General features: G+C 39.9%; 3 protein-coding genes and 1 long non-coding RNA gene across 4 annotated transcripts in view; 1 reads left to right on the top strand and 3 right to left on the bottom strand.

The window, feature by feature from the left end:
* Positions 1-1199: 1199 nt before the first annotated feature.
* Positions 1200-8526, bottom strand: LOC137982713 (early endosome antigen 1-like). Its single transcript, XM_068829854.1, has 3 exons — positions 7845-8526; positions 4053-7356; positions 1200-3738 (listed from the first exon to the last, which is right to left on the bottom strand). Exons 2-3 carry the CDS (start codon positions 7307-7309, stop codon positions 2088-2090), a joined length of 4908 nt encoding a protein of 1635 aa, XP_068685955.1. The 5' UTR covers positions 7310-7356; positions 7845-8526; the 3' UTR covers positions 1200-2087.
* A 632-nt stretch (positions 8527-9158) lies between these two features.
* Positions 9159-9881, top strand: LOC137982720 (uncharacterized). Its single transcript, XR_011118796.1, has 2 exons — positions 9159-9489; positions 9568-9881. It is a non-coding gene; the product is annotated as an uncharacterized lncRNA (long non-coding RNA).
* A 2321-nt stretch (positions 9882-12202) lies between these two features.
* On the bottom strand, positions 12203-15371 carry LOC137982717 (uncharacterized). The gene is made up of 5 exons (XM_068829858.1): positions 15362-15371; positions 15238-15262; positions 14423-14754; positions 13494-13740; positions 12203-12747 (listed from the first exon to the last, which is right to left on the bottom strand). The coding sequence occupies exons 3-5, from the start codon at positions 14716-14718 to the stop codon at positions 12601-12603; spliced, it is 690 nt and encodes a 229-aa protein (XP_068685959.1). The 5' UTR covers positions 14719-14754; positions 15238-15262; positions 15362-15371; the 3' UTR covers positions 12203-12600.
* LOC137982714 (myosin-2 heavy chain-like) overlaps positions 15307-25476 on the bottom strand; it is a 19823-nt gene continuing 9653 nt past the window's right edge. The window contains exons 16-27 of the mRNA XM_068829855.1: positions 25454-25476; positions 25115-25165; positions 24794-25000; positions 23326-23413; positions 22358-22782; positions 22077-22250; positions 21279-21345; positions 20257-20339; positions 18305-18911; positions 17671-17717; positions 15874-15921; positions 15307-15551 (exon numbers count right to left, since the gene is read on the bottom strand). The exon at positions 25454-25476 is cut by the window's right edge and continues 28 nt beyond it. Coding sequence (XP_068685956.1) covers positions 15402-15551; positions 15874-15921; positions 17671-17717; positions 18305-18911; positions 20257-20339; positions 21279-21345; positions 22077-22250; positions 22358-22782; positions 23326-23413; positions 24794-25000; positions 25115-25165; positions 25454-25476 — 1970 coding nt within the window. The 3' untranslated portion in view covers positions 15307-15401. The remainder of the gene's footprint in view (positions 15552-15873; positions 15922-17670; positions 17718-18304; positions 18912-20256; positions 20340-21278; positions 21346-22076; positions 22251-22357; positions 22783-23325; positions 23414-24793; positions 25001-25114; positions 25166-25453) is intronic.

Here is a 25476-nt window from a genome sequence, read left to right as displayed (position 1 = left end):
GATAAAATACGATAACAAGGGAAACTACGCTAGCGCTCGCAAATTGAAGGCGAAGCAGTCACTTTGTGCGCTGGTCATGTATCGTTTTCTTTTCACATACGTTTATTGTAAATAGTTCGTTCTCAATTCAGCCCGTAAGAATGCAAAAAAAGGGTGATCAGCAACACCAGTTGTTTGTTTGTTTGTTTACTGCAATTGTAGCTCGTAAAATTCTCGTCCCCAGAGCGCTCCGTTTCTTTTGGTCACGTGGAGGGCTTTGGGGACGAGATTGAGTCCGCTTTTCTTTTGGTCAGCACCAAGAACTCGGACTCCGGCCACTTCAAATTCATGAGCAGTCGTAGTGAAGGTCCATTTTTGTTACCGTTGACCACCGCTGTTGTTTCAAATTTCTGAGCGTGCGTAGACGAACCGGAAGTCCGTGATTTGTGAAGTGGCCAGAGCCGTCTTCTTGGTGCTGACCAAACGAAAAGCGGACTCTGGGCACGAGGAAGAGTTCACAATTATTGATTGCCGGGCGCATGTGTCCCGGATGTCGATCTTTAGTAAATCAGTTTTCCGGCTGCGGCTTCGAAAATGCAACAGCAAACAATTGTTAGTCTTCCGTCATCATAAATCCTATTGCTACATCCTTGATTTAATAATGACAATGGAACGTGGAAACGTTGTCCGTGTTGGGCTAAATTTTTTTTAAAAGTTTTTAATTCTTAAAAGTGGTTTTTAGCTGAAGAGCGGTTTTCAATTGAGTGTCGAAAGTAATTAGCGAATTGCATTGGTTTTGCATTACTTCACTCGGTGATAGGTTCAAAGTTCTCGCGCCATTTTTACAACCAATCAGAAGTGAAACCAAAACCAATCGTTTCTTGCGCGTGCAAATTTTCCTGCGCTTTTTGTCGGCTACGTGTAATTGCTTCCAGTTTTGATTGGTTTACTGGATTGCCTCCGTCCTTTTTGATTAAAAAACCTTAAATAACAATGACCACAACCAGGTTTTCTGAGCCCGCGAGACTTAGCACCCCCAGCAAACCATTGTTTTAACGAAAACCGCTGGTTCTGGTCATTGTTGTCTCAAGGTCTTCCTTTTTGATTGGCCAAAGTAATTACCTTGGTCTTGGTTTTACGACACTTGATTGAAACTCGCTCTATCAGGAGCTTTTTTATGGGCGCCTGATCGGATACATTGACAAAACAGCGCAAAAAGATCGGTCTCATTATTTTAAACCATTAAAACCTGGGATTAACAAATTGCATACAAACTATAATTGTTTTGACGTATTAGGATTATTCCCTTTTCAATTTGTAATAATTTTCGCTACATCACTAAATGTATATTTTTCATCAAAGAATCGTCTCATTGGCTAACACGTATTGACCTATAAAACTATACCCTGCTGTGGAAGCGTCCCCAAGTCAGGATTTTTTTCTTAAAGTTACTAGCCTTGTATAGTTTATGTTCAGGCATCCTATATTTTCTTGAGCTCTAAAATCAATTCTTTTAAACCATAATATGCTTAGACTTTAAAAATACAAGTATACCCTCCTTCCTATGGTGAATCAGTTTGAGTCCCTTGGTAAAGATATGGTGGCAACCATGTAGGTGTACCCAACTGAACCTCCAGGAACTTCACAATATTCTTATGCAAATAATTCCTTTTGTTTCAAGTAGAAAAATTGGTCGATGACCACGTGGGTCAGCCTGGGAATAACTGACTCCCTCCTATTACTGTGATAGAAAAGAACTGAGAGCGAGTCTTTAAACAATACAACTACGAGACTTTCCTCTTTTCAAATTGCATAACTTATTACTGCAAGACAGAGAACAGAAAGGACTCAAGTTTAAGACTTGAGGAGACGTGACCTAATAAACGGTTGCCATACGCTGGCTACACGATCATTGATTCGCTGAGAAATGGGTTACAACTTTTCAATTAAAGTCTGTGAAGATAGGTTACTGTATGGATCGTTCTAGATCGGCCGGTCCCCCGTCACATTGCGTTAATCAGTTCCAATTTACATGTGTTTGAGAGACACAACAGAATGTCGCACGCAACGAAAAGTACTGTAGATCTCAGAACCTATGTGATTTACACTTACAGATATGTCCCGCTAGCATACTGACGAGCTACTTCAGATGGATGGTTGCGCCCATAGTTATCTCCGTTTAGATGACCATATGGGTCCGAATAAGCATGTCTATAAGTTGCATCGTTCTCTCTGTTATACTTTGTTTGTACGAATCCTCTTTCGTCTGGCTCATCGCTGTACCATTGCTCTTTACTCGTGTTGCCGTTTCTGCCGTATACGTACTCGAAGTCGCCTTCTAAAAGTTCTCTTGTGTCGTTGGTGTACGGTAAATTCTCCGAAGGATATTGTTCAATTTTGGGCGGTTTTGGTATCCCCTCGTATCCATAAGGATCAGGGTAAGGCAGTACTCCCCCGTTTATTTCGTCCATGTAATCATCTGCTTTTTCCTCGTAGACCTCCTGGTAACCAATCAGATTCCCGTCGTCATTGTAAACCCCTATAATTTTTCTAGTGTAGGTACTTTCGGGTTTTCTAGGGGGTTTCTCGTACGGGTCTGGGTATCTGTCATATTCATCAGCAAATTCCTTGTCAGGGGCACTTTCATTGGTATAAGCATCTTCGGTGGGTGGAATGGGAGGTTCTTCAGTTCCCTCCAACTGGTAAGATGGCGGTTTGGGCCAGTCTTCACGCTGTTGGTCATAGAACTCCTTGGGATAATCTTCCTTCCCAACGAATAGCTCATCCTCAGGGTACCCTTTGGTCACATTATCTACCCCATTTTCAGGTGGATCTTGATGATGTGCGTGCGCATGCAAAAGACCATCCAGCCTAAACAGCTCCTCCCGACTAATCGCTCTAAATCGTCTTTGAGGCAAACGTTCGTTGTCCGCTTCGTCCTCAATTTGGTCTGAAGCTCTGCTTGGCACTGGTTGGAAGGCACCTGCATTCAGCTTCACATCAGAGCCCTTAAGAAAAGGAAAGCGCTCTGCGTCGATACTTTTTGGCCTCTGAGGCTCGGGTAGAGCTTGTGCACTGATAAGGATCCGCTCAGGATTGGGTGCTGAGGGTGAATAAGTAGGAGGTGGCGGAGCACTGTATACCTCTTGTGCTGTGAAAACTACCGGCGGTATATCTCTCTCATCTTCACTATCTTGAGACCAACTTACTTCATCATTGTCTTCTGGTTCAGATGCCGTCACCTCGGATGGATGACTCACCACCGGACTCCCACGCGCGCTGTAGTCCACAGTTAGCGACACCGGCTCACCAATGACGACAGTTCCTGGTAACTGGCTGACGGGAATTTCAAGCTCTGAGACACTGCGGCCATGACCCGGAGTAACAACCCGAGGTAAGCTTCGAACACGCTCTTGCACGAAAACACCGAGCTCTACTTCTGGTTTCCCTTCGACGTCTATTGTAAGAGAAGTGGTCTCTGCCTTAGCTAGTACAACGGGACGACCAGCCTGCAGTTCAGCAAGATGCACACAACTTTCTTCGTAGCGTCGATAAAGAGATTGTATCTCTTTGGACAACTCAACAACGCGAACGCCGAGTTTTTCATTTTTCTTTTCACATTCTTCCAGTTGAGCAGTTTTTCCGTCTAGCTGCTCTTTAACTTCTTTCACGTTAGTTTCCAATAGATGGATCTGATTATGAAGTACGGACTCGTCCTTCTCTGAGGCAGGAATCCTACTTTGTAGAAGTTGTATCTCCCTAATGGTAAAGCAAAAAATAATATTTATAATTGATCCCACCAAACACTGCAATCGAAAACACAGCCTTGCCTAACTCCGAATATACCGATTGTCATTCTGCGATTAACCAGACATGTGAATAATACACTGGACACGTTCATTGAAGATAAAGGTTTCACGTCACGTGATGGGCTCTAGGCCAAATGCTTCCAATGATAAGCTGTGTTACATGGCTTAATTGTTATTTTTTTCAAGAACGGTCACATCAAAGAGTGAGTTTTCATTAGCTTTGTAGTGTCAAGATCATGTACATGTACGATGATAAATACAAACCTCTCCAGCATAAGTATCTCGTTGTCTTTGTCCACGTTGTCGTCCATGCTTGCAATGATCTTGTTCTTGTCACTCAGTTCTTTTCCCAGTCTGCTTATTGTCTCCTCTCTAGTTAGTAGCTCCTTCTTGATCCATTTGGCTTGTTCTTCAGCTTGCTGTTTTTGTTTAGAAGCTTTTTGCAGCTCTATCTCCAGATGTGTTATTCTCGTGTGAGACTTGTGGAAGTCTTTACTCAAGCCCTCCTTTTCCATATTGGCCTGGCTTAGTTTTATTTCTACCTCGGCGAGCTTTTCTGAATCTTTTCTTAGTTCGCTCTGCAGATTATTCTTTTCCTTCTGAAGGGAATTCTTCTCGCCTTCCACCTCATCGAGCTTGAGCTTCAGGGATTCGAACTTTTCTTGCCAGCCATCATCTGCCTTTTGCTGAGTCAAAGATTCCTTCATTTTCTCAAGTTCTTGAAGATAGCGCTCACACGCCTCTTCTTTATTCTTCAATGCCACCTTTACTGTCGCCATCTCCTTTTCAAGATCTTCCAGTTGTCCAACGTAACGCCTACATTCTTCCTCCTTTTCCTTTAAAGTGTCCTTCGTTTTCCTAAGTTCCTTGTCGACATCTGCGGTATCTTTGGTAAGCTTGAGCTCAGAAACCTGACGGCGTAAGGTCCCAAGCTCTGTGCGTGCATCGCTGAGCTCGCGTCGGGCCTTGCTGTACTTAGATTTCGTGTCTTCATGTTCGTCTTCTATTTTCTCCACGCTTCGTTCTAAGCGTTTTTTGTCGCCCTGTAGCGAATTTATGTCTCGTTGTAGGATGTCATGTTTCTTCCTCCAGTTTTCTTCATCCTCTTGTCGCCTTAGTTTCTTTTTCAACTCAGATATCTCCTCCTCAAGCCGTCCTATCTTCTCTTTGAGATCTTTGATTTCCTTGTCCAGTTTCCCTTTCTCGCTGGAGTGCAACTCCTCTTCTTCCTTCAGTTCTTCGCTGAGAAACTTCACCTCATCTTCCATTTTATTCTTAGCTTTCATAATGTCGTCGTTCTCATCACATACTTCAGCGTACATTTGTTTCCCTTTTTCTAACATTTTATTAAGGTCTTCCAGTTGATCTTGAAGCTTCGCTCGCTCTTTGGCAACTTCTTCCTTTTCGCCCTCCAGTTTCTCCTTGTCCTCCACTGTCTTGTCGTATTCCGCCTTAAGCTCATGGTATTTCTCTTTGTAGTCTTCTTTAGCAGCAGCGTGAGATTTCAGGTCGTGGAGTTCTTGCCGAGCTTTCTCCAGTTCTCTCTCGACATACTCTTGGTCTCGTAGCCTTTTCTGTTCCAGGTCACGGATGTTCTTTTTGTCTTGTGCTTCATCTTTTCTTAATCTGTTAATGATCGTTTCTTTCTCTAAAAGCTCTTGACTCATAACTTCACATTTTTCAGTCAAATTATCGATCGTCTTGGAAAGTTCATCTGCGGTTTTCTTAGCTTTATCTTCAGATTCTTCGAGACAATCTTCCAGTTTTTGTTTCTCCGCTTTAGTTTTCTCTAAAAGCTCCTCTAATTCTTGTATCTGTGACTTGGCGAAGTCATCACTGGACCAAGATGTTGTTGTTTCCTCTGGAGGAACAAGGTTGGGCGTTTCACTAACAGCTACAACGCGCTCCTCGTTAACATCATCGTAGTCGCTCAAATCGCTCTCAATCCGGGCCAGCGGAGCCGAACTCTGAACCTCAAAACGCTCGACCACAACTATTTCCGGGTCCATTCCTTTAGGGCTCCTCCGCTCTTTCTCTTGGACAAATTCAGCGAGCTCACTTTGCAAAGAAATCACATCGTCTCTTAACTGTTCCACTTCTTGATTAAGCTCCTCGTTATCTTGCTTCAACCGCTTCAGTTCGTCATCTTTGTCTCCATCAGTCTCGTCTCCAGATGACTCTTCGGCAAATCGCGCCAATTCCCGGTCATGCGCATCTTGAAGTTGTCTTTGAAGCGAAGCAACATCGTCTTTTAAGCCTCTGAGTTCATCATTTTCCGTCCTCAGTGTGGCAAGTTTTTTCTCCTTATCAGAAACCTCCTTCCTAAAAAGCTCCGCACGCACATGAGACTCGTTTAATTGCTTGGTCCACTGTTTCATGTCCATCTCGGCTTTGTTCTTGCTGTCCACGAATTGCAGATTTAACAGCTCTTTTTCTTTGCAGACATCTCTGAGATTCATCTCCAGCTGCGAAATCTTTTTGTTTTGTATTTCAAGCCGCTGGGTTCCTTCATAAATCAGATCTTCTCTTCTTTCTTTCTCGTCTGTCAGCTTGCTTTCCAACTCCGCCATTAGACCGCGCAAAACGGATATTTCCTTCTCCAGCTCGATGTTTTTGCTGCGACTGCTATCGCAGTTGTTTTCCGTTTCAGCAATCTGAGAATGGTATTCAAGAATCTGCTGCTTCATTTCCTCGATGATTTCATCATCAGCTGAAAGTTTTTGCTGAAAGTCCTTCAGCCTCTTCTCAAGATCATCGACTTCGTCGCGTAGCTCTTCTTTCTCTTTCTGCAGCTGGTTTTTTTCCGACTCGATAGCATCGAACCTAAGTTTCAAAGACTCCAGCTCCTGCACCAGATCACTACCTCCTCGAGTTCCATCTGTGCCACAATATTTGCTTTTTTTCTTGTCATCATGTGGACCCACTATGTCACGCAAATCTTTGGAATTCTTGCTTTTCAGTTCATCAAGCTCCCTTTCCAATTCTTCGTTTTCTTTCGTTGCTGCATCAAGTTGATCCTTAAGATGTTCATTTATAGTTCTTTTTATTTCGTCAGATTTCTCTCTTTCCTGTTTATTCTTGCGGATCAAGGCCTGAAGCTTTTCGATGGTAATTTTCAATTCCCTGTTTTCTTCAATAACAGTCTTGAAAGTTATCTCATGTTCTGAAAATGACCGGTGATAGGAAAATGCTGCATTCTTTAGCACGCCGATTTTCTCTTCCGTATTTTCGCAAGCATTCTCCAGGTTCCGCAGCCTTTCCCTCGTGTTTTTCAGCTCCGCTTCAAGCTCGCCCAGTCTTTCCTGCGCTTCGAAAAAGCGTTCCCTGAAATCTTCGTTCGCCGAATACTCCTCGACCTTAACTTTTACTGTTTCTTCCGAAGTAGATGACTCAGACGTCGTTGAAACATTATCCGTTACATCTTTTTTCACTTCAATGTCGTAAAATTCATCTTCACCGTCGCTTGATAGAGAATCATCGCTGCGATCGTCTTTTGATGCTTCACTGCTTACATCCGACATGTTGAAAATGATGAAGATTGATTGCACGTTAGCCGGACAAATGGTCACTGTCAAAAACAGACAACACAAAAAAGATCGTGAATTGTTTTATGATAAATAGCTTGCATTCCACGGTTATGTACGTACACGGGCGACAACTGATTCAGCTGACAGGCACTAGTGAAGAAAGCTTATGGCACCGACGATGATCTATTTCACGGAACCGTTCGAGGGATTGATCGACCGTTCGATGTTTTGATCGATTTGTGGAAGGTACGCAAACGATTAATTGCTTAGAACGCAAGAGGATGTAATAAAATTCATGGACTTTACGAGAACCAGTTACAAACGCATGATTCTCTTGTATACGGTTAACTTCGGTAATTCTCTTAACGTCAGTTCATTTAAAAGAAAAACACGAGCAATGTGGCAATAATCCAGACAACTGGCTTACGCTATGCTAATTATTATCGCTTTCAGTAAAAGAAGAATGTAAATGACAACAAGCGAATAAATCCTCAGTAAAATGTAACCTTAATTGAGCTTGTTAGCGTACCTGCTTAGAGTACGTACGGTGATCGATCATATTTTCTTCTGCGTTTCTCGTGCGAGCAAGCAATATCAGATAAACGATGTTTCAGTCTTCGACACGGCTTTCTGCGACGCTATTGTAGCAATCTACTTGGGTTGGTCTCCTGAGAAAAGCAAGATTGACCGCCTTACAACAATCACGCAGCCAATCTACGAATATTGTTTATAAGGAATTTGCATACATAAAGAAACTATGAGTCACGCTCCAAAAAATATAATGCGTTTAATTGAAAACGAGTCACGCATGAAAACGCTTAAGTATTTCACACGCTGCGTGATTGAATGTCTGTCGGCGGTTCTTATGAGTTGGCAGTTCTGTATTAGACAGATTGTTAAATCCGCATTATTTTCCTCTTTATTAAATGGTTACATAGAATAAAGATTATATCGTTACAGTCTAATCCTAAGACAGAATATAACAAACAACTGAGCAATGTTGACTGGATCAGTCTCTTTTCTTTTAACGCATGCGTGACAATTCTTGATTGTGTTCATTTTACTTACAACACCAGTTTATCATGTGTATCTACTTACAAGAATTCAGTTACACATTTGACTTTTTTACGAGTAGTAATGCTTAATTCCATATACCTTTGTAAATCCAGCCGTAGAAATATAAATACACTGTAAAACTATCCACTGATGGCTTTGAACACAAAGTTAATGCCAAACCATGAATACTCTGAAATGCAAAAAGTTTACAGGGGCATAAACTGGATTATTGGCAAACTAACAAAGCGAAGTCACGAACAAGTGGCCAAAACCACAAACTATGCGAAGTATTAGCTCAAGAAAGAACCTGCCATTGCAAAAGCAAACAATAAATGATATGCTATTTAAATTTGAGTTCATTGAGGTTGCTCTCAATCTTCAAGTTACTACATGTATTCTGTCAGGCCTAATTTCCTCTGACCTTTCCAAACAAAATACAAATATGTTTGTAATGATTAAGGGTGTGTTACGCCCGAGACAATTTGTAGGCATGTCGTAAATAGCGATTATTTTTAACACCGTTAGCGTGACAAATATAATATTCTCGATATTGGTATTGAGTTCGGTAGTTACTCGATTTTGTTTTCTCAACGCAACAATCTGCTTTACGTTTGGGGAAGAAATAGGTGCTTTCAGGGAGGACCAATCTCGGGTTTATATGCATTCGTCCCATAATAGCTACTTTTGTGCTGGAGGGAAGACCAGAACATTTGGTCATTACTTTTGAACAACAACAGCTGAACAATACCGCTTGATGACGTGATCACCTGAATTAAGGTTTGAAAATGTAGGATCCCGGTTTTCTTTTCATTCGGAGTTCAAACCTGAGGTCCTCTACAACAACTAATTTTCTGAAATTATTATTTTTGAATGAACAAGGTAGACCAAAAAGATATCCCCCGATTACTATATTTACGTCCAGACCTGAAATTACATGTAACTGATAGGCTCATCAATCTTCCCTGGGTTCCCACATAGTTCAATGCGGCTCTTTAATTATTATTTAAACGCATCGACGCGAGTCCAAAATTAACTGTTTCCCGCCGGGCCCTAGGGGCTTTTAGTTTTATTCCCGCGGAGGAACTGAACCGAGTAATAATGAGACAGCCAACGTGGCAGTAAGTTCTGCTTTGCAACTGCAACATCGTTCGATATCGCCAGCTTTTTGTTAAACTGTCTTTTTGTTGTTTTAACAGGTCGAGGAATGCAATTCTTAGTCAAATCTGAGTGTTTCGATGGAAGCATCATGACGAAGAAGAGTTACCGACTAGCGATGAAAATGCCTGTTGTGTCGTGTCTTTTTCGGTCGTCTTTGTTCAATACTGATTGTCGTAGTGTTTTAAATGTTATTTCAACGTAACAGTGATCATGTCCGTTGTGTCAATGTTAGTGTGCGTGTGTTGAGTTTCTTGTGAAGCCTTTTTGTCTTGTGAATCTTCAGAGCAATGATTAAACGCGAGATATGAGTTGCACAAACCATGATTGCGTTACACTTGATTTCTGAGCTCTTTGACTGTCAACTGAGGCTGATAGCTTTGTCTCCCATGTCTACTGTGTTGTATCAGGGGGTGTACGATCTAGTAAATCCGAGTTCATGTCAACCTAGAGGTACTCCACGTGGAACTCTTCCCGAATTCCCTGCTAGCAGAGATGACTTTTCTTTTGCGTTCACTGGACTGACGTGTAACTATCAATCAATCAATCAAAGACTTTATTTAACTTCGAATTTGTTGATAGCAAAATTGCCAATATCTCCGAAGAAAATAAATCTATAACATAATTAAAGCAATCAATAGGTGAAATAAATAGATAAATAATTAAAAATAAATATTAAATATTATGGAGATAAACTAAGAATAAAGCCAGGACCCGAGCCAGGATTCGAGCCAGGATCCAAGCTAGCATCCGAGCCAGGATTCGAGACCTAACCGAGACCTAACCTAACCTAACCTAACCTAACTGAGACCTAACCTAACCCTAACTAGACTAGAACCAACCTAAAAGACCTAACCTAACCAAGAGATTCTAGAATAAATAGCGGATAAAGGTCATCTTAGCTCGAATCCTGGCTGGAATCCTGGCTCAGATCCTAGCTCGGATCCTAGCTTGACGTTTAGGTATCCTCAATATTATGCACAGGTAATTTAAGAATTTAATATTGGTAACAAAAAGAAGAGCATTCATTTTCCAGATGGACAGTTTGTAGTGCATTTTTGAAGGCAGCAAGAGAAGTGGACACAGACATTATCCAGCAATAAGTTCCATAGTTTGCTGGCATGATATCGAAATGAATGAAGACCATAATTTGTTGTATTTACATGTGGAATAACTAGTCTGTGTTTGCCTCGTAAACTGATGCTGGTTTGGCGCTCGGTAAAAAGATCAGAGATATAACTAGGTGCAGCATTATTTAATGCTAAAAAAACTAGTATGAGCGTATCATTTATTCGGCGTGCTCTCAGACTAGGCTGATTAATTTCTTGGAATAATTTTTCATACAAATTATTAAAATCATTAAAAACGAAACGAAGAATAGATTCATTAAATTTCTCAATTATATCAGCATTTCGCTTGCCACAGTGGAACCAGACTGTGGAACAGTAGGTTAAATGTGGGAGAAAGTAAGCCAGATACAGCCTCTTCTTAGCATGAGTAGGGATGAAATGTTTAGAACGTTTCAGAACTTGCAACTTGCATGTACGCGTACACGTCAGCCAAGCGAACGCAAAAGAAAAGACATCTCTGCTAGCAGGGAACTTTCTGACATGTTGAAATCAGAAAAAATAGATACTCGTGTGCATATGTGGCATTGTGATAAAAATTTTCTTTTAAGTTCTCTGAATGACATCACCAGATCACCTGGTTTTGGTGCATAGTGTAAGTTGCACTTGAACAGAACAGAAGAACAAGAAGACAAGAAACTAACTATTTAGGTGTCCCAAACTTGCGCACAATTGTTTTATTTTAGTTATCTGTGATAACGTTGTTTTTAGATCTTGCAATTTCCTTAATATCAATTTTCTGCAAATAATTAATTATTGGACGAGGTTGAGCAAAATATCATGATTTATCAGTGGCGAGGGGATCAGTTATTTCCTGAAGCCGAAGGCTGAGGCAAATAATAATAATATTGATCTGCGACACACTGAAAAATCACGATATTTTGCAATAACTGAGTTCAATAATTATTTTATCTTTCGATGACTGAGTTAACTTTATTTTTCACAATTCCCAACAATTAAATCTCTTTGTGAAAGCTCAGGAAAGCGAACTGCCATTTTCACAGAAGAGCGTGGTTTCAATTACGCATGAGCAGAATATTATTTTCGGCAAAACACTTATTTGTAGACAGTTATTTGCAGGTCACGTGGTGGGCTCTCAGCCAAAGAAAATGGGAGGAAAAATCCAACAAATGATAATGATAATTGTGTGAGTTAAAATAAAAACTGACTTGACTTGACATGAATCAGTAAGACAGAACCACTTCTGCCTTCAGTCCCTGTATTCAAAACAATAGCTTCTTCTTGAATTTAGATGGCACAAAAAGAATGCTGGAGTACAGATTTCTTTACTTTAGTGACTGATTTTTATGTGATAAAACTAATGCAAAAGTCCTTAAGAAGATCTGATACAATTAACGATTAATTGTAATTAAAGGTGACATTCTTTTATTTCTTTGATGATTTTCCCAAGGCAGGTGATAAAAACAAGAGGACACTATGTTTCATAGAATGGTAATATCAAGTTTTTACTGAGATTAATATAAAGAAAACCAACATGTTCCCTCTATTGAATTCTTTAGTTTCCCCAGATGATACTTTTGAACTGGCATCAATAACATACTGAATGGTCAAAGTTGAGTTATATTCAACCCTATGAGATAAGATGCAAGCATTTTCAGTTATAACAATGAGAGTGGAAGCTTGATAATATTTTGTCTCAGTGACACTACTTCTGAGTCCATTCCTGAGGAGGCTGATTTCATTGAAGCCAGATTGAAAACCTTTTGGAATCACTAAGGCCTTTCAAGATGCTGCAGGTTGAATATCGCCTTATCTGCATTTGCATGTATGTGTTGATTTTGTGACAATGCATTTGAAATTATTCATGGATAGTGATTTCAAGAAGATATGCAGAAATTTCTTATGACAGGTAAGAACAACTGTTTAACCCTTTTAGCTTCCCCACGTTGTGAATGACTGTGAAGCTAAATCTTGAGCTTTACATTCTCACTGTCGAACTTTTAAGATATGACTTATGTTCAGAAGTGGAAACTTTGCTTCATGTTCTGAAAAGGATTTCCGTATAACGTTTTGTGAAGAGAACTTTGCAACTGAATTTTTTCGTTGCCATAGTGCATTGGCCACGTTCATACCCTGCAAGAGAACAACAAAAATTTAGACTACCGTAGTACTCTCTGAACATTTTGTTGAAAAAAACCCCATGCTTTTAAGGATAAAATCTGTACATGTATGAGAGTAGCTGATCAGGTTAAACTGCATTTTTATTTAATTCAGTTGCTGTTGTTTTCTGTCAAGAAAGGAATTTTTAAAAAACTTAAAACATTCCCCAAAAGTCTTATGCTATGTTTTGCAAATATAGGAATGTGAAAAGTGAATTTCTACAGGAAAAGAAAAATATTTGGCCAAACTTCAATAGCACATTAATGGCTGATTTTTATTATTTTTCAATCCAGTTCCACCCTTTTCTCAAATAACCAAAGACAAAGAATAACTTTTCCTGTGCAGGTACATCATATATATATATATATATATATATATCTTTTTTTTTTTTTTTTTTTTTTTTGGGGTGGGGTGGGGGGGGGGGGGAGGGTTCAAAAGTCAGTTTGATGACATCATTTAGAGTAGGCCATTTTACAGTTGTTTGCTCAGTGACCTGGCCTATGAATGGCTGTGAGGCTGCTGGTGACCTTGCTTCCATGCAGACCTCACTTCTTTTATCATGTAAATTGTCTTATTGTAATTCTAATAAGTCTACATTAAGATTAAAAAAGCCCAAAGGTTTGTATCAAAGCAGGGTCACCTGCAGCTACAACTGTAAAATGGTCTATTGCATGTTGCAACGCGAAAACAGCATGACAGAGTCTGCTTTTACATCTCACCGGTAACTGTGGAGTTTCTTGTTCATTTGCTCTCTCCTTAGCTGGTTCTGCAGGGCCAACTTTTTTCTTTGCATCTTCTGTCCTTGTTGGTTGGTGATCAAAAGTGCCTTGTATTTGCAATCCCTGGGGTATGGCTGGAAGCCCTACTGACCGTGCCATCAGAGGAAGGTAGAAATCCTGTGACATTGTCAGTGGAATGCCTTGATAAGAAGGGCGAGTCTGCTTGGTTGCTTGGCTGATGTTTAAGCTTAATGTAAATAAAACAAATGGAGTAAATATCTAGAAAAAATAAATGTAAATAAAAGAAGTGAGTTAGAAAAGCATTAACTATAAAAAAGTACGATAAAATATATCTTAAAAAACAAGAAAAAAACTTTTTAATCGTAAAATGTTTTTAAGGAATATTTTATCACAATTTTTTTATACGTAAATGTAAATGACTGGAAATTAAAAACTATTTAATGATTTCCTAACACAGAGTCAGTAAGACAAAACCTGTATCAGTAACCACAACTGATTATCTAATCAGAAACACCTCTTACTCCAAAGCAACCTGTAGGAGGACTATTTTTTGGAGAAAATTTGGCACAAGTACGTCTCTTGATACAGTAGCTCATGTGTGATAAGCTGATGTTCAGACGCTGACACATCATCGAATTTGGTCTTGTATCTCAATTCGCAATAAATAGATATTTCACAATACAGTTTTGAAGTCGTGCCTTGATTGTTGATACGTTAGGTGAAGTTTTGGGCCTTTTAAGCTTTGTTGAAAGACCGCTACACCGGCAAGAAAAAATAAATAAAGTTTTCCAATTAGAGTTTGGAGTGATCAGTGAAAAGGTAGTTTTATTTTTCCCGCGCAGACGGTCCACAGACAGCTGTGGAGTCGTCACCGGTGAAAATAAACTGAAAAGTAGCCTTTCACGTGCCTTACACCCGCGTCTCCTGCACCTGAAGACATTTGTTCCCCCATTTCATTTAGTAGGTGGTGTAAGTCTTCAATTCTGTGATTAACATTTAACATCTTATCCATCACAGCCTTTTGCTTATGTAACATTTGTCGCCTTGAATGATTCGCCAGTTTTCCTCGTTTCTTCATTTTGCCGTAGGAGGGTGGTGGTGGTGGGATGACTTCAGTCGGCTTATTCCCAGCACCTTGTATAATCATCATTCCCTTCTGAGATAGTTGAGCAGTCGCAGGAGCAATGGTCACACGTGCTCCCATGCCTTGGGTATCGAGGGGCGGGAGTAAAGCAGCGTCCTAAGGAAAAGAGAAACAATTATCTCTCTCAAATGTTAAAAATAACAAAACCGCTCCACTACCGCATGGCAGTCGTCGTGAAGAAATAATTTCCTTTGCCTTCCTTTTCTTTTCTATATGTAGAACTATATGTGGGTTGTGGATTTAATATAGTTTTTCTTCGGGCACTCTACTATTTATATCCTCTATAGATACTAACATTTGATTTGTTTATCCACAAATTAGTATTACCTTTCCTTTCCCTTCAACTCGTGAATGAAGAAATAGGTCTGATGACATAGCTTGTTATTCGTTTTTTAGCCATTCGCCGATAAAAGAAGCTTTTAACAATCAAATATACTTTGAATAGTTGTTTAAAAACCTAGACTGAAGGCGTTCCTTTGGAAAAGAAGAGCGCCAGAAGACAATTTTACTCATTTTCCATAGCCTCTCATCCCAACTTTCGATTTCGATTTTCTTTTTTTTGATTTAATTAAACCCTACCTTTATATTATGAAAACCAAAATCCCTAGAATAAAAAAGAATCTAAGGTGAAATTATGAACACAAAGAAGTTGTACGTTTGTGTAAACAAATAATTTTGATCGGGTTGCTAGATTGCTACCTACCTTTCATCGACCTTCGTGAGAATCTGAAAAGAAAAGGAAACTATTTCTTGATTATTAAATCAAAAGAATAAACGAAGAAAGAATTAATGTAAAGAAAATCTTGCCATTGAGAGAAACCGTCGCTGTCACTTGCCTTCTTAGGATCGTCTGTCTTGTCAAACTCTTGAATACGAGGACTTGTTTCTTTTTTCTGCAAGATGATGACAAGAACCATAATTATAGCAGAGAAGAGAGAGAATTTACTCATACATCAAGCTTCAGTGTCTTAAATTCTTAAGTTCTTTCAAGGAACTTTTCAGGACTTTGAAATTTTAAAATTTTCTAGCAATTAGCAATTATCCTATGGATTAGAATTGTAAGTAATTGAAGTTTTGTAATTAGGGTTATTTCTCTACCCTGCTCTGATTTTTTCTTTGTCGGTTACTTTAAGTATCTCTTTTCATATAAAACACGATATGGATCACTTTTAAGACTGTTCCATTTCGAAGTGGAAAGTCAATCGGTTTTCCTACCTCTTTAATGTCACTCCACAACGCGAAAAAGTTTTCGTAAACACCAGCCTACAAGTAAAAAACACAAACACTGGATATTCGATTTGACAAAAAAGTTGTCTGGACTCGACTGCACAGACGCAGGTCACTTTGATTAATGTGGACAAAGCAATGACAAAGGGAGAGGGGAATAGATTGAAAATGGTGAGCCGTCCCCTTCCACAAAAAGCTGCAATGTTGTCAGAGGTAATATTGATTCCCACGTTAAACTCGTTAACTTTTTGTTAACTACTTATGTACGATTCCGTGGTGTATTATGTATTATCTGATTTAGTGTTAAAGAACGTCTTTTAAGTGTTGTAATGTAGTCATCTAAAAAAAAATTGTTTAGTCGTAATTTGAATAAATTAGTTTAAAAAGTCGTGGGTGTTGGTTGTTGAAGTGGCGCAAGGTTTGTTGACGTGCAGGAAAGCAAAGAGTTGAAGAACGAAAGCCTGAGGGCAAAAGGGAAAAGAACGGAGAACACTGCCAAGAGCCATTAGCGAGACCTGCCGGAAGAATCAATGACACTGAAACCCTTTGTCAGTGGCGCCGAGTGAGGAAAATCCTTCGAAGAATTAAAGAAGCTTGAGATAAGCTCGAAGAAAGTGACGCGGGTGCAGTAAAGTGTGAAAGGAGAAATTGATTGCCAGAAGAGAAGGAGGCGCCGAGGTGGGAAAGAACTTGTTGAAGGTTTTGCTGCTGGTTTGGCACAGGACTGAACTGTTTGACTGTAAATATTAGAGTAAAATAATTAGTACATTTAGTATTATTGTTAGGTTTTGTAAAGGAATAGACAATTATTTAAGGAAGGTTAGTTTTATGTTCCCTAATTAGTCTGTAATATTAAGCAAGTTTAGGTTTTCTTTTATTCGGTAATATTAGGATCTACAATTTTCTTTTTTTTTCCCTCTCTTAAATTAAAATCATTAACTTATATTTGTTTATAAGTTTCATGCTTGTGCGTTGCGCAATTGTGGGAAGGGACGTGTGTGTGTGTTGTTTTTTTTTCTCGTTTGTGTGTGAGCCCACCTTCACAGGGCGGGGTTGGGGGAATCACCAATTTTTAATTTTATTATTATAAATTTTTATTAAAACACGGCTTACAGTACAATGCTTACTTACACAACTTACAATACAATCTTATTAATTATTGCTATAAAGGTATACATTTATAATATTCGGAGCGAGTATTTTCAGATTACAAAACACCAATTTTTATGCGTGACCAAAAGGCGAGGCTATAAGAAATTATTCAAATATATAGCCAGCAAAAATTGTAAGCTGCTGATACAGCTGGAAGGGCCTCAACTATTAAACTTACTTTACAAAAACTTTCATTAACACTATAAACTTTCTTTATCTGTGTTACAAATCATCACCACCACCATGATCATTTCCATCATCATCATCGTCATCATCATCGATTTTAATTAGGGCGGAAGTCACGGCGTTATTGGTTTTTGGGACACTCGTTATTATTGTTTTTAATTGAGGGGGGCACTAAAGTTTGTTTTCTCTATCAAGTGGGGGCTGAAACAAATTGAGCATCTCATTTCTCATTTTCCACGAGCCTCTCCCACCTGTAAATAATGACCAGTCCCCTAGTACAGTTACTATACCTTCACTTTCCTCGGCATGGGAATAGCCTTTTTATTGAGTTGCAAGTCACCTTGGGAACGAAGCCGGGCCAATACGAGAAATGCTCAAAATGGATAGACCGTTAAAAACGTCATGATTAAATACTGAGTAATAGCAGTCTATTTTGGGTAAATATACCTCGGCTTGTAACTGATTATTCAAAATCTCAGCTGTAGACTGGATTGCTGCAAAACAGAACAGAAACGTTTGCCGCGTTTTAGAAACCTTTACCCTTCTTTTTTAAAGCAATATTAATATAGTGCGAATTAATGTTTTGCGATGGAAGTTAAGGTTCATCTTTCATGTTGATGGATTTTTTTACACGCAAGACGTGACTTTGCACTTGAGAAGGACGGTCAAGTCAACTAGGAAATTGTTTGGGCTGTTATCTCTCTACACTGCTGTGTTTACAGTCAAATTTCAGGAAGGGGCTCAGTTGACGAAGGCTCATATGAACGCGGGTGCATTTCAAGATTTATGGGGTACGAGCGGAGGTAGAAGCGGAATAATGAACTAAGGCTTGAAAAAGAAATTAAATAAGGAATATTTAGCGTTCGAACATTCGGTATAAAGAATTTTACGGTTTCCCTAAAGAAAAACGAATACGGAAAATGCATGTCGAACAAAATTTCAATAGCGAATAATAAATAACTCGGTAAAATGGCCTTGGAATAATGAATTACTGAGATCGAATTATTCCGCTTCCACCCACGGTTTTGAAATCTCTGAAAATGAAATAAAGATATGCATGTACTATATCATGCAGACTCACTGTCGATAGCATGCTGAGCTGTGATTTTAACCTGCTCCTTGACTTGTTCCTCTGTAGGTATCATCCCGGATCCTTCAACGACAAGTCTGACCGAGTTCACAACATGAGAGCAGGCTGCACCAGTGTAAGAAGTGAGAGAATCGGCAAAATTCTGAAGTGTGCTCCATGGGCTGTTATTTACGAAAGTTGAGTCGAAAACCGGTTGGTTGATATCAAAGGACCCCTGAGTAGATATTGACAAGGCTCGACTTCTGGCTCTTGTCTCCGACTCTTTCGAATACTGGTCCACCTCCCCTGAGGTTTGTTGATCTTGTGATTCTTTTTTGCTGCCATCAGGGGATTGACTCTGCTCTGTCACGCTGCCTACTTCCAATTCCTTATTGCTTGAAACACTCTCTGCTTCTAACTCCTTTCTCGTATTTTCCTGTCCTGTTACACTGTCCGCCCGCGATTCTCTACGAAGACCATCAAAAAATGGTAGTTTTGAGTGTCTCCGCGTTCCTCTCCGCTCCAGATCTACAGATGAGCGACGCCTTTTGTTTGCAAAAAAACTCTGCCTACGGTGACTACAAGACTGTAGAGCTTTAATTTCTTTTGCTATTTCCAGCTAGAAGAAACGTTAAGATCCAATAAATAGTTAGTAGTACCAAAAATAAACACTGTTGAATTGAATAGGGATTTCTTGGTCTTTAACCGTCCCAGTGCAAGATCTTACGTTATTTAAGTGGGAAAAAGCTCTCGTGTGCTTGTCAGTCTTTTTTTGCACGAAAATGCTGATATGGATAATCAATTTTGTTTGCTCTTGCTATTTGCTCTGCCCTTCGGTGTGGACAGTGCATAACTAGATCGGCGCATGTGACGCTTCCTGCCGTCGCTGTCAAGGTCAACACATAGCCCCGGTGAGCATCACCACATCTAGCTGTAATTAGTTGGAATTCGAGTTTCAGAAGTAATAGAGAGCAGGGAGCAGATAAACTGTACTTTTCAGTTCAGGAACTGTCATGAGAAGTTCTTTTGTTCTTTTCGATCTAACCCTAGGGTAGTTTCCGTCTAGGGAAAGCGGTTACACACAAAAACGTCTGCCCGTGGGCAAACGCTTTTTACCCACGGGTAAAAGGGCTAGTGTAACCACAACTATTGTGTGATTGCGTCGCAGTGAGCAAGTCGAGAACAGAAGGCTTCGGATCACACCCGAGAACAGATCGCAATGATAGTATTCAGTGTCGTTCGTTTTCCAGACTATTTGTTTGGGCTGAAGGAAACAGCCACCAGTTCAAGGGAGAAGAAAAGACACTCGTTGGCGAGGTTAGCCTGCGAGGGTTTTCGGTTCAAGGATGACAATGTTCTTTTCACGAGTTGGTTTCGATGAGGGACTACTTGTGTTAAAATAAACTAACTGAAAATGTCTTTCCCTTCCTCTGTTAAGTTTGCGGCGGTGGTCTGTCGTTTACTGACGACATTTTTCTGCAAAATTTATGTTGTTGTTTATATGCATTACCAAGCAGGAACGAGATAACTTTAGATTTTCAACAAGAAAACGCTTCAGCAGAACCCAAAACCGTAAAGGTAGTCAAAACTTTCGATTTGTGATTCCTTTCTACCCTTTTGTGTTTTGGCGCTTTTGATCGAATGCCGAGTCTGCATTTCAAGCTGCAAAGCACTAAAAACACGCACGCCTTGCGGACATATCCTGCCACCACAGACTGTCACGACGGGCTTACGGACAAAGATCGGCGTTTCGATGACATAGTGCATTACGGACTAAAGCCCGTATCCACAAAAAATACAAACATTGTGCTCATATTGGGATTGACTAAAACACATAATATCACACTGCTCATATCTGTCACGGAAAAGCCCTGAAGAAGCTGCTATAAGGTAGCCATCGTGGTTGCATTCCAGCGAAATAATGAAGTTCTGTTGCATCACCGGATGATGAGCAGTGAATGTACCTGTAAGGCAGGATCATCGTTTTCTAGCATTTCCGCTGCATTTTGACCCAGGTGAGTGTCAATCATCATTCGCGTTGTTTTTGCTGTGAGAGGAAAATAATCAATAGTTCATTATTAATCATTAATTGACTCTTCTTTTTAAGAGGGCCAGTTGATGAATTTTATTCTGTCTTACACCAGACGATTGTACTCGTTTATGGCCGGGAAACGCCTTCAGGGCGAAACAGCGTCATATAGGTAGCATTTGTTGTTTAAATACTGAGTTCAAAGTCTGGTGTTTAGTGATCTCCTTACTAATAAGACCCAAAAGACTGTTACGGTCTGTTTTTTGCCTGTTAGCCTATCTGGCATGAATGGCTTTGCTGAAAGCTACGGTGCGGCGAGTAAGCTCTCGAAACTTAGGCAACTGAGTTTTTTAGCCTTTTTTTTGGGTTTTAAGTAATTCTAGCTCTAGTATTTCCTTTGTATTTTCAAAATGGCGACGCTTCAGGGCATAAAACGATAATGTATTTTTCAGTTCTCTTCTCTTGAAAAGTGTTGAAAAATCGTATCTGGCCTTTTACGGCTCTAACAGTTCTCGAGTCATTCAAGAAGCAAGCTGCCCGTGTAACAGAAACGCACATGTTTGAATTAGCCTCCACAACAGTGAATATGAAATACATAACTGAAACTGAATTGGGTGACGAGCAGTTATCAATTGAAAACTGATGTGCACTACAATAAACTCTCTCCACGACTACGCCTGTCAAAGTGACAGTTTCTTAACAGAGTTATATGGAGCTAACAACTGGGCCAGGAATAGGATTTCAGAACTGGCCTCGGTTGTTCAAAAGGTGGATAGCGCTATCCACCGGATAAATCACTATCCAGCGGATGAACACTATCAAAACCAATTGAGTTATCCAGTGGTTAGTGATTTATCCAGTGGGTACCGCTATCCACCTTTTGAAAAACCGGGGCCAGGTGTTTAAGATGGATTGCACATAGCAACTCAAATAAAGAACTCAAACAGTAAATTTTACCTCCCTGTTCGATGAGACTGTATCCACATTCCACAAAACTGGATATTTCATCGCATAACCTGTCTGCCTGTTTAAAAGATCAACAATGGAAGAGCGATCATTTTGAAATGAATGAGGAGTTGTGAATGACCCATAACTCTTTGCGAATAAGCGCGCGCACTCCGAGAACATGGCGAATGGTGTTGTTTCGATCTACGATAATCGAGATAGACAGGTATGATGGTGTTTTACTCTTAAACGAGCACGGTGACCTATATTTTTTATTGCATAATTTTGGTGTACAAATTATCCCCTTTAAATAAATAAAAAATAATTAAAAAAAATTATCGGAGGGAAAAAAAGATATAGCTAAAAACGTACACAGCGCCCCTTACCAAGGGTTGTAAATTATGATCTTGAAAACAACGATTCGAGAAACGTTTTGAGTCGACGTCGTTTTAAATTGAGTGATTTTTACATAAACTATATAAGACTGTGTTCCACATGCTCTAGACTTTCTACCTATCAGGTGTTTTTTCAAGTGTTACTTTAAAAACCCTCTCCTTTAGCTACCGCAAAATGTACGCTGAGCCGATGAAATAACGCGTGCGTGTTTAGTATCAGTACAGGCATCAATGGGGTAAGATTGGCCCATTATATCTCTTAAGCAAGCGCGGTGACTTATCTTTTTTATTGTAGTTCTCAAAACAGATATTAGTAGGGAACATTCAGGAAAAGTTTCAAGAAAATCGTTCAACAACTTTTTTTTTCTGAGGAATCACCTTAAGCTGCCTCATGACTGACGTCTGATTTTCTCACCTGTTCCTTTATAAATAACGAAGCAGCTCTTGTTTCCTCCTGCATTTCACTTGGTGTGACTCCTGCCATGATAGTTTCAGCCAGTGGTTTTCTCCTTCCCAGCGGCTGCCATTCAGTGGCATTCCTCCTAGTGGTACTTTCAGCCAGGTGATCATAATGACTTGTCTGCGTTCCCTTTTATTGAGAGAGAGAAATTTAGCACATTTTTTGGTCAAACATTTCGCACGATTATAGAGCGTTTTACTGACAGCTTAATATCATGTAAGATAGCAAACACTTACTTTATTTGCTAGGGTTACCATCCGTGCCTCTCTGACTTTTACGTAAGGCGCCTTCTCCTCCCTACATTCACCCACTAGCACTCTTTTGGGCTTGTAACCGGCTCCTTTTCCTTCCTTTTTTTTGGGTTTTTTTGCTTTGCCTTTATCTTCGTCTTTGTCCATATCTATAGTTTTTTCTTCTTTATCTTCCTCGTTATCTTTTTCCACACCTTTTTCACTCTGGTCCTCTTTTCCCTTCTGTTTTAGTTTAGCGGCCTTTTTACTCTTGCCCTTTCTTGATGATTTCCCAGGGAGTTTCTTGGACTCACCCTCTGCTGACGTTGTTACTTTTCCTGTCTTCTTTGGTTTTTGAATTTCTTTAGCTTCGTCCTCGCTGGACTCGTTTTCAGACGACAGCTGAAGTTCAGTGGAGACGTCCTCTGAAACTGTTAAAGCTAACATTAACTTTTGACGTTACAAAACTAAAAACCCCTCCTCTCGATTACTGGAGCGGATTTTAAAGGCTTAGACATCGATTAAGCTCCAAGAGGCAAAATATCAACCTCGTTTCCAGGGTCTCTCTCCTCTGCCTCAATTCAGTGTCGTTGAGGACAGGATCCATAAGGGTTAGGTTGACCAGGAAACCCATGATCCGGAGCCTACAACTCCCATACTGGGCCTATGTCACGGAATTTTTACAGACCGATTTATTTTAAGAGTGCCTTTTCCGAAAAAAAAAAAAAAAGCAGTTCCGGTTCGGTTCTCCTATGACGTAAGGTTAGTTTCTTGTAATTGTTCATCGGGCTCCTGTGGGAGTCTCATTCGCGGGAAATTCAATTTAAAAGTAGATCAGTCTGTGAAAAACGCCTTGATTCGAACACAAAGGAGCTGTAGGCTCCGGGTCGTGGGTTCCTTGGTTGACCCTAACGATAAGGGAGGTAGAGAAGAGAGACCCTGGTAACGAGGTTGACAAAACATAAGTGCGTTACCTTTAATTTCTGGGGATCCTGGGCCCTCGAACCTTTCCTCTTTGACTTCTTCTATCATTGCCAACTCTGATTGAACATTAGAAGTGTCCTACGAAACAGAAACAATGAAAGAAAAAAAAAAACATGAGTACGGCAGAAATTCTGAATTACCCCCTTTGATTCCCATGAGTGACTGATATTTATTTTCTCCTCACGGACTCAAAACATTAGTGACGAGAATAAAGAAATCTATCACCAGGGTCTTTTTGTATAGATATATCATCAAATTTCCGTAACTGACATAAAAAAGTAATTTATTTATTTACTCTTGACCACTGTCACGGTAACCAAGGACGCTAAGTGACGAGCGAAGCTTCGAATTTAATGAGCGAACTTTCAATTTTTATTTTTCTACATTTCGCCCAGTTCGTTGACTTTTGAAAGCGGTACTCGGTCTCGCGTATCGCCCTCGGCCGAAGTAATCAAGATCTTGTGCACAGTTTTTCTCTATTCTCTAATAGTACAGTTCTTTTACCCCCCCCCCCCCCCCCCAAAAAAAAAAAACAAAAAAACAAAACAAAAATGCACAAGCACAGTTTTCGATTTGTCTTGGGACATCTTCATATCCCAATTAAGAAATCGAAAACAATGATTATGCAAAATTTTGGGGCTTAAAAGAGGTCTATTATGGGATATATATAACCAGAAACCCATAAGGGTTGAAACGTGTAACGCGCGTTCACAACTTCCGAATATTCAGTGCGAACTGATTGGTTGAATGTTTCAGTGCTAAGTACCATATTTGGAAACCCCTCGCTCTTGTTGTTCCAAATATGGAAGCTTGTTTCCCAGCACACAAGGGCCCGTTACACGTTTCAACCCTTATGGGTTTCTCATATAACTGAATAAATGTTTTGAAAGAACATTTGCCCTGCGCGGGATTTGAGCCCACGTCCCCCCGTTACTAGTCGGGTGTGATAACCACTACACCACCAGGACAACCATGCTGGCAACACAGCTATCGAAGAGGTAATTTACGTGGTTAGGGTGTGGGCCTACCGGGAAATTTTATTTCAAGGTGACAAGGTAGGGGAGCCTATACTCCACTTGAAACCAACTAAGGATCAAGTTAATGATGCACGACCGCAGTCAACTTAGCGGATGACAAGGAAGGATCCTCGAAGGATACAGGCTAATTTCATTTTATTATTATTATTATTATTATTATTATTATTATTATTATTATTATTATTATTATTATTATTATTATTATTATTATTATTTTTATAGAGAGAGTGTAGGAGAGAAACCATGACAATATGGAATTGGAAATGGAAGTGTTAACAACGTAAGATCTTTGATTGCGTTTTCACTTGCACGCGTTTAACGCCAGGCAAGTTATGTTCGCATAGTGACGGCCTATTTTCATAGTGGGATAGTGCTAGTGCCATTGGGATCGCGCTGGTTTAATCTAAACTAAACGAGTTACCTTAATTGATAACAGCAGTGTCCTCAGTTTCTTCAAATCCCTTTTTAATCTCTCAATGAGCTCTTCTTTGCTTTTAAATCCCTGTAACTGGTTTGCAATCTGTTCTTTATAGGAATGACATCGAGGGCACTCATGGCCACTGGCTTCTACATCGGAATCCACCACAATTGTACTTGCCGGCTCTGTATTTGGTTCAAGAGTGCCAGCCTTGTGGAAAAAAAAACGTTTTTCATTTACCAAAGATATTGATGCAAGTTTACATGAAAAAGTTTTGTTCCACGCTTGTTCCACGCAGGATAATTTGATGTGTTGCAAACCCACCTCTGTACTCTCTTGGTGAACAACCAAGATTCTTTGTACTTCCTCATTTCCCTGCAGTTTTCAAAAAGGAAAAAATTGTGAACGAGGAGACGGTTAGGAAAGCCGCACTGGTCAATTATTCTGGTATCGATTTTTTCCAGTCGAATTCAGCGAAAAAAGGAATACATCATCCTGAATAGATTGGGTTCGGGGTGATATTAATACCGATTTAATGAATATATGATTGATCAGTTACATTCACAGCGCTTATTCTGTCAGACCTCTCTCCGCAACCCTTGTAATAATCGAATATCTTGACAAACTGTGACTGAAGAAAATACAAGCCTCATTATTTCACACCTCTGAACTACTTGAAAGTGCAG

The sequence above is a fragment of the Montipora foliosa genome, chromosome 13, assembly GCF_036669935.1.
Source record: "Montipora foliosa isolate CH-2021 chromosome 13, ASM3666993v2, whole genome shotgun sequence".
Taxonomy (NCBI): domain Eukaryota; kingdom Metazoa; phylum Cnidaria; class Anthozoa; order Scleractinia; family Acroporidae; genus Montipora; species Montipora foliosa.
The sequence above is the reverse complement of the archived record's forward strand: the minus strand, read 5'-3'. Positions and strand labels throughout refer to the sequence as shown.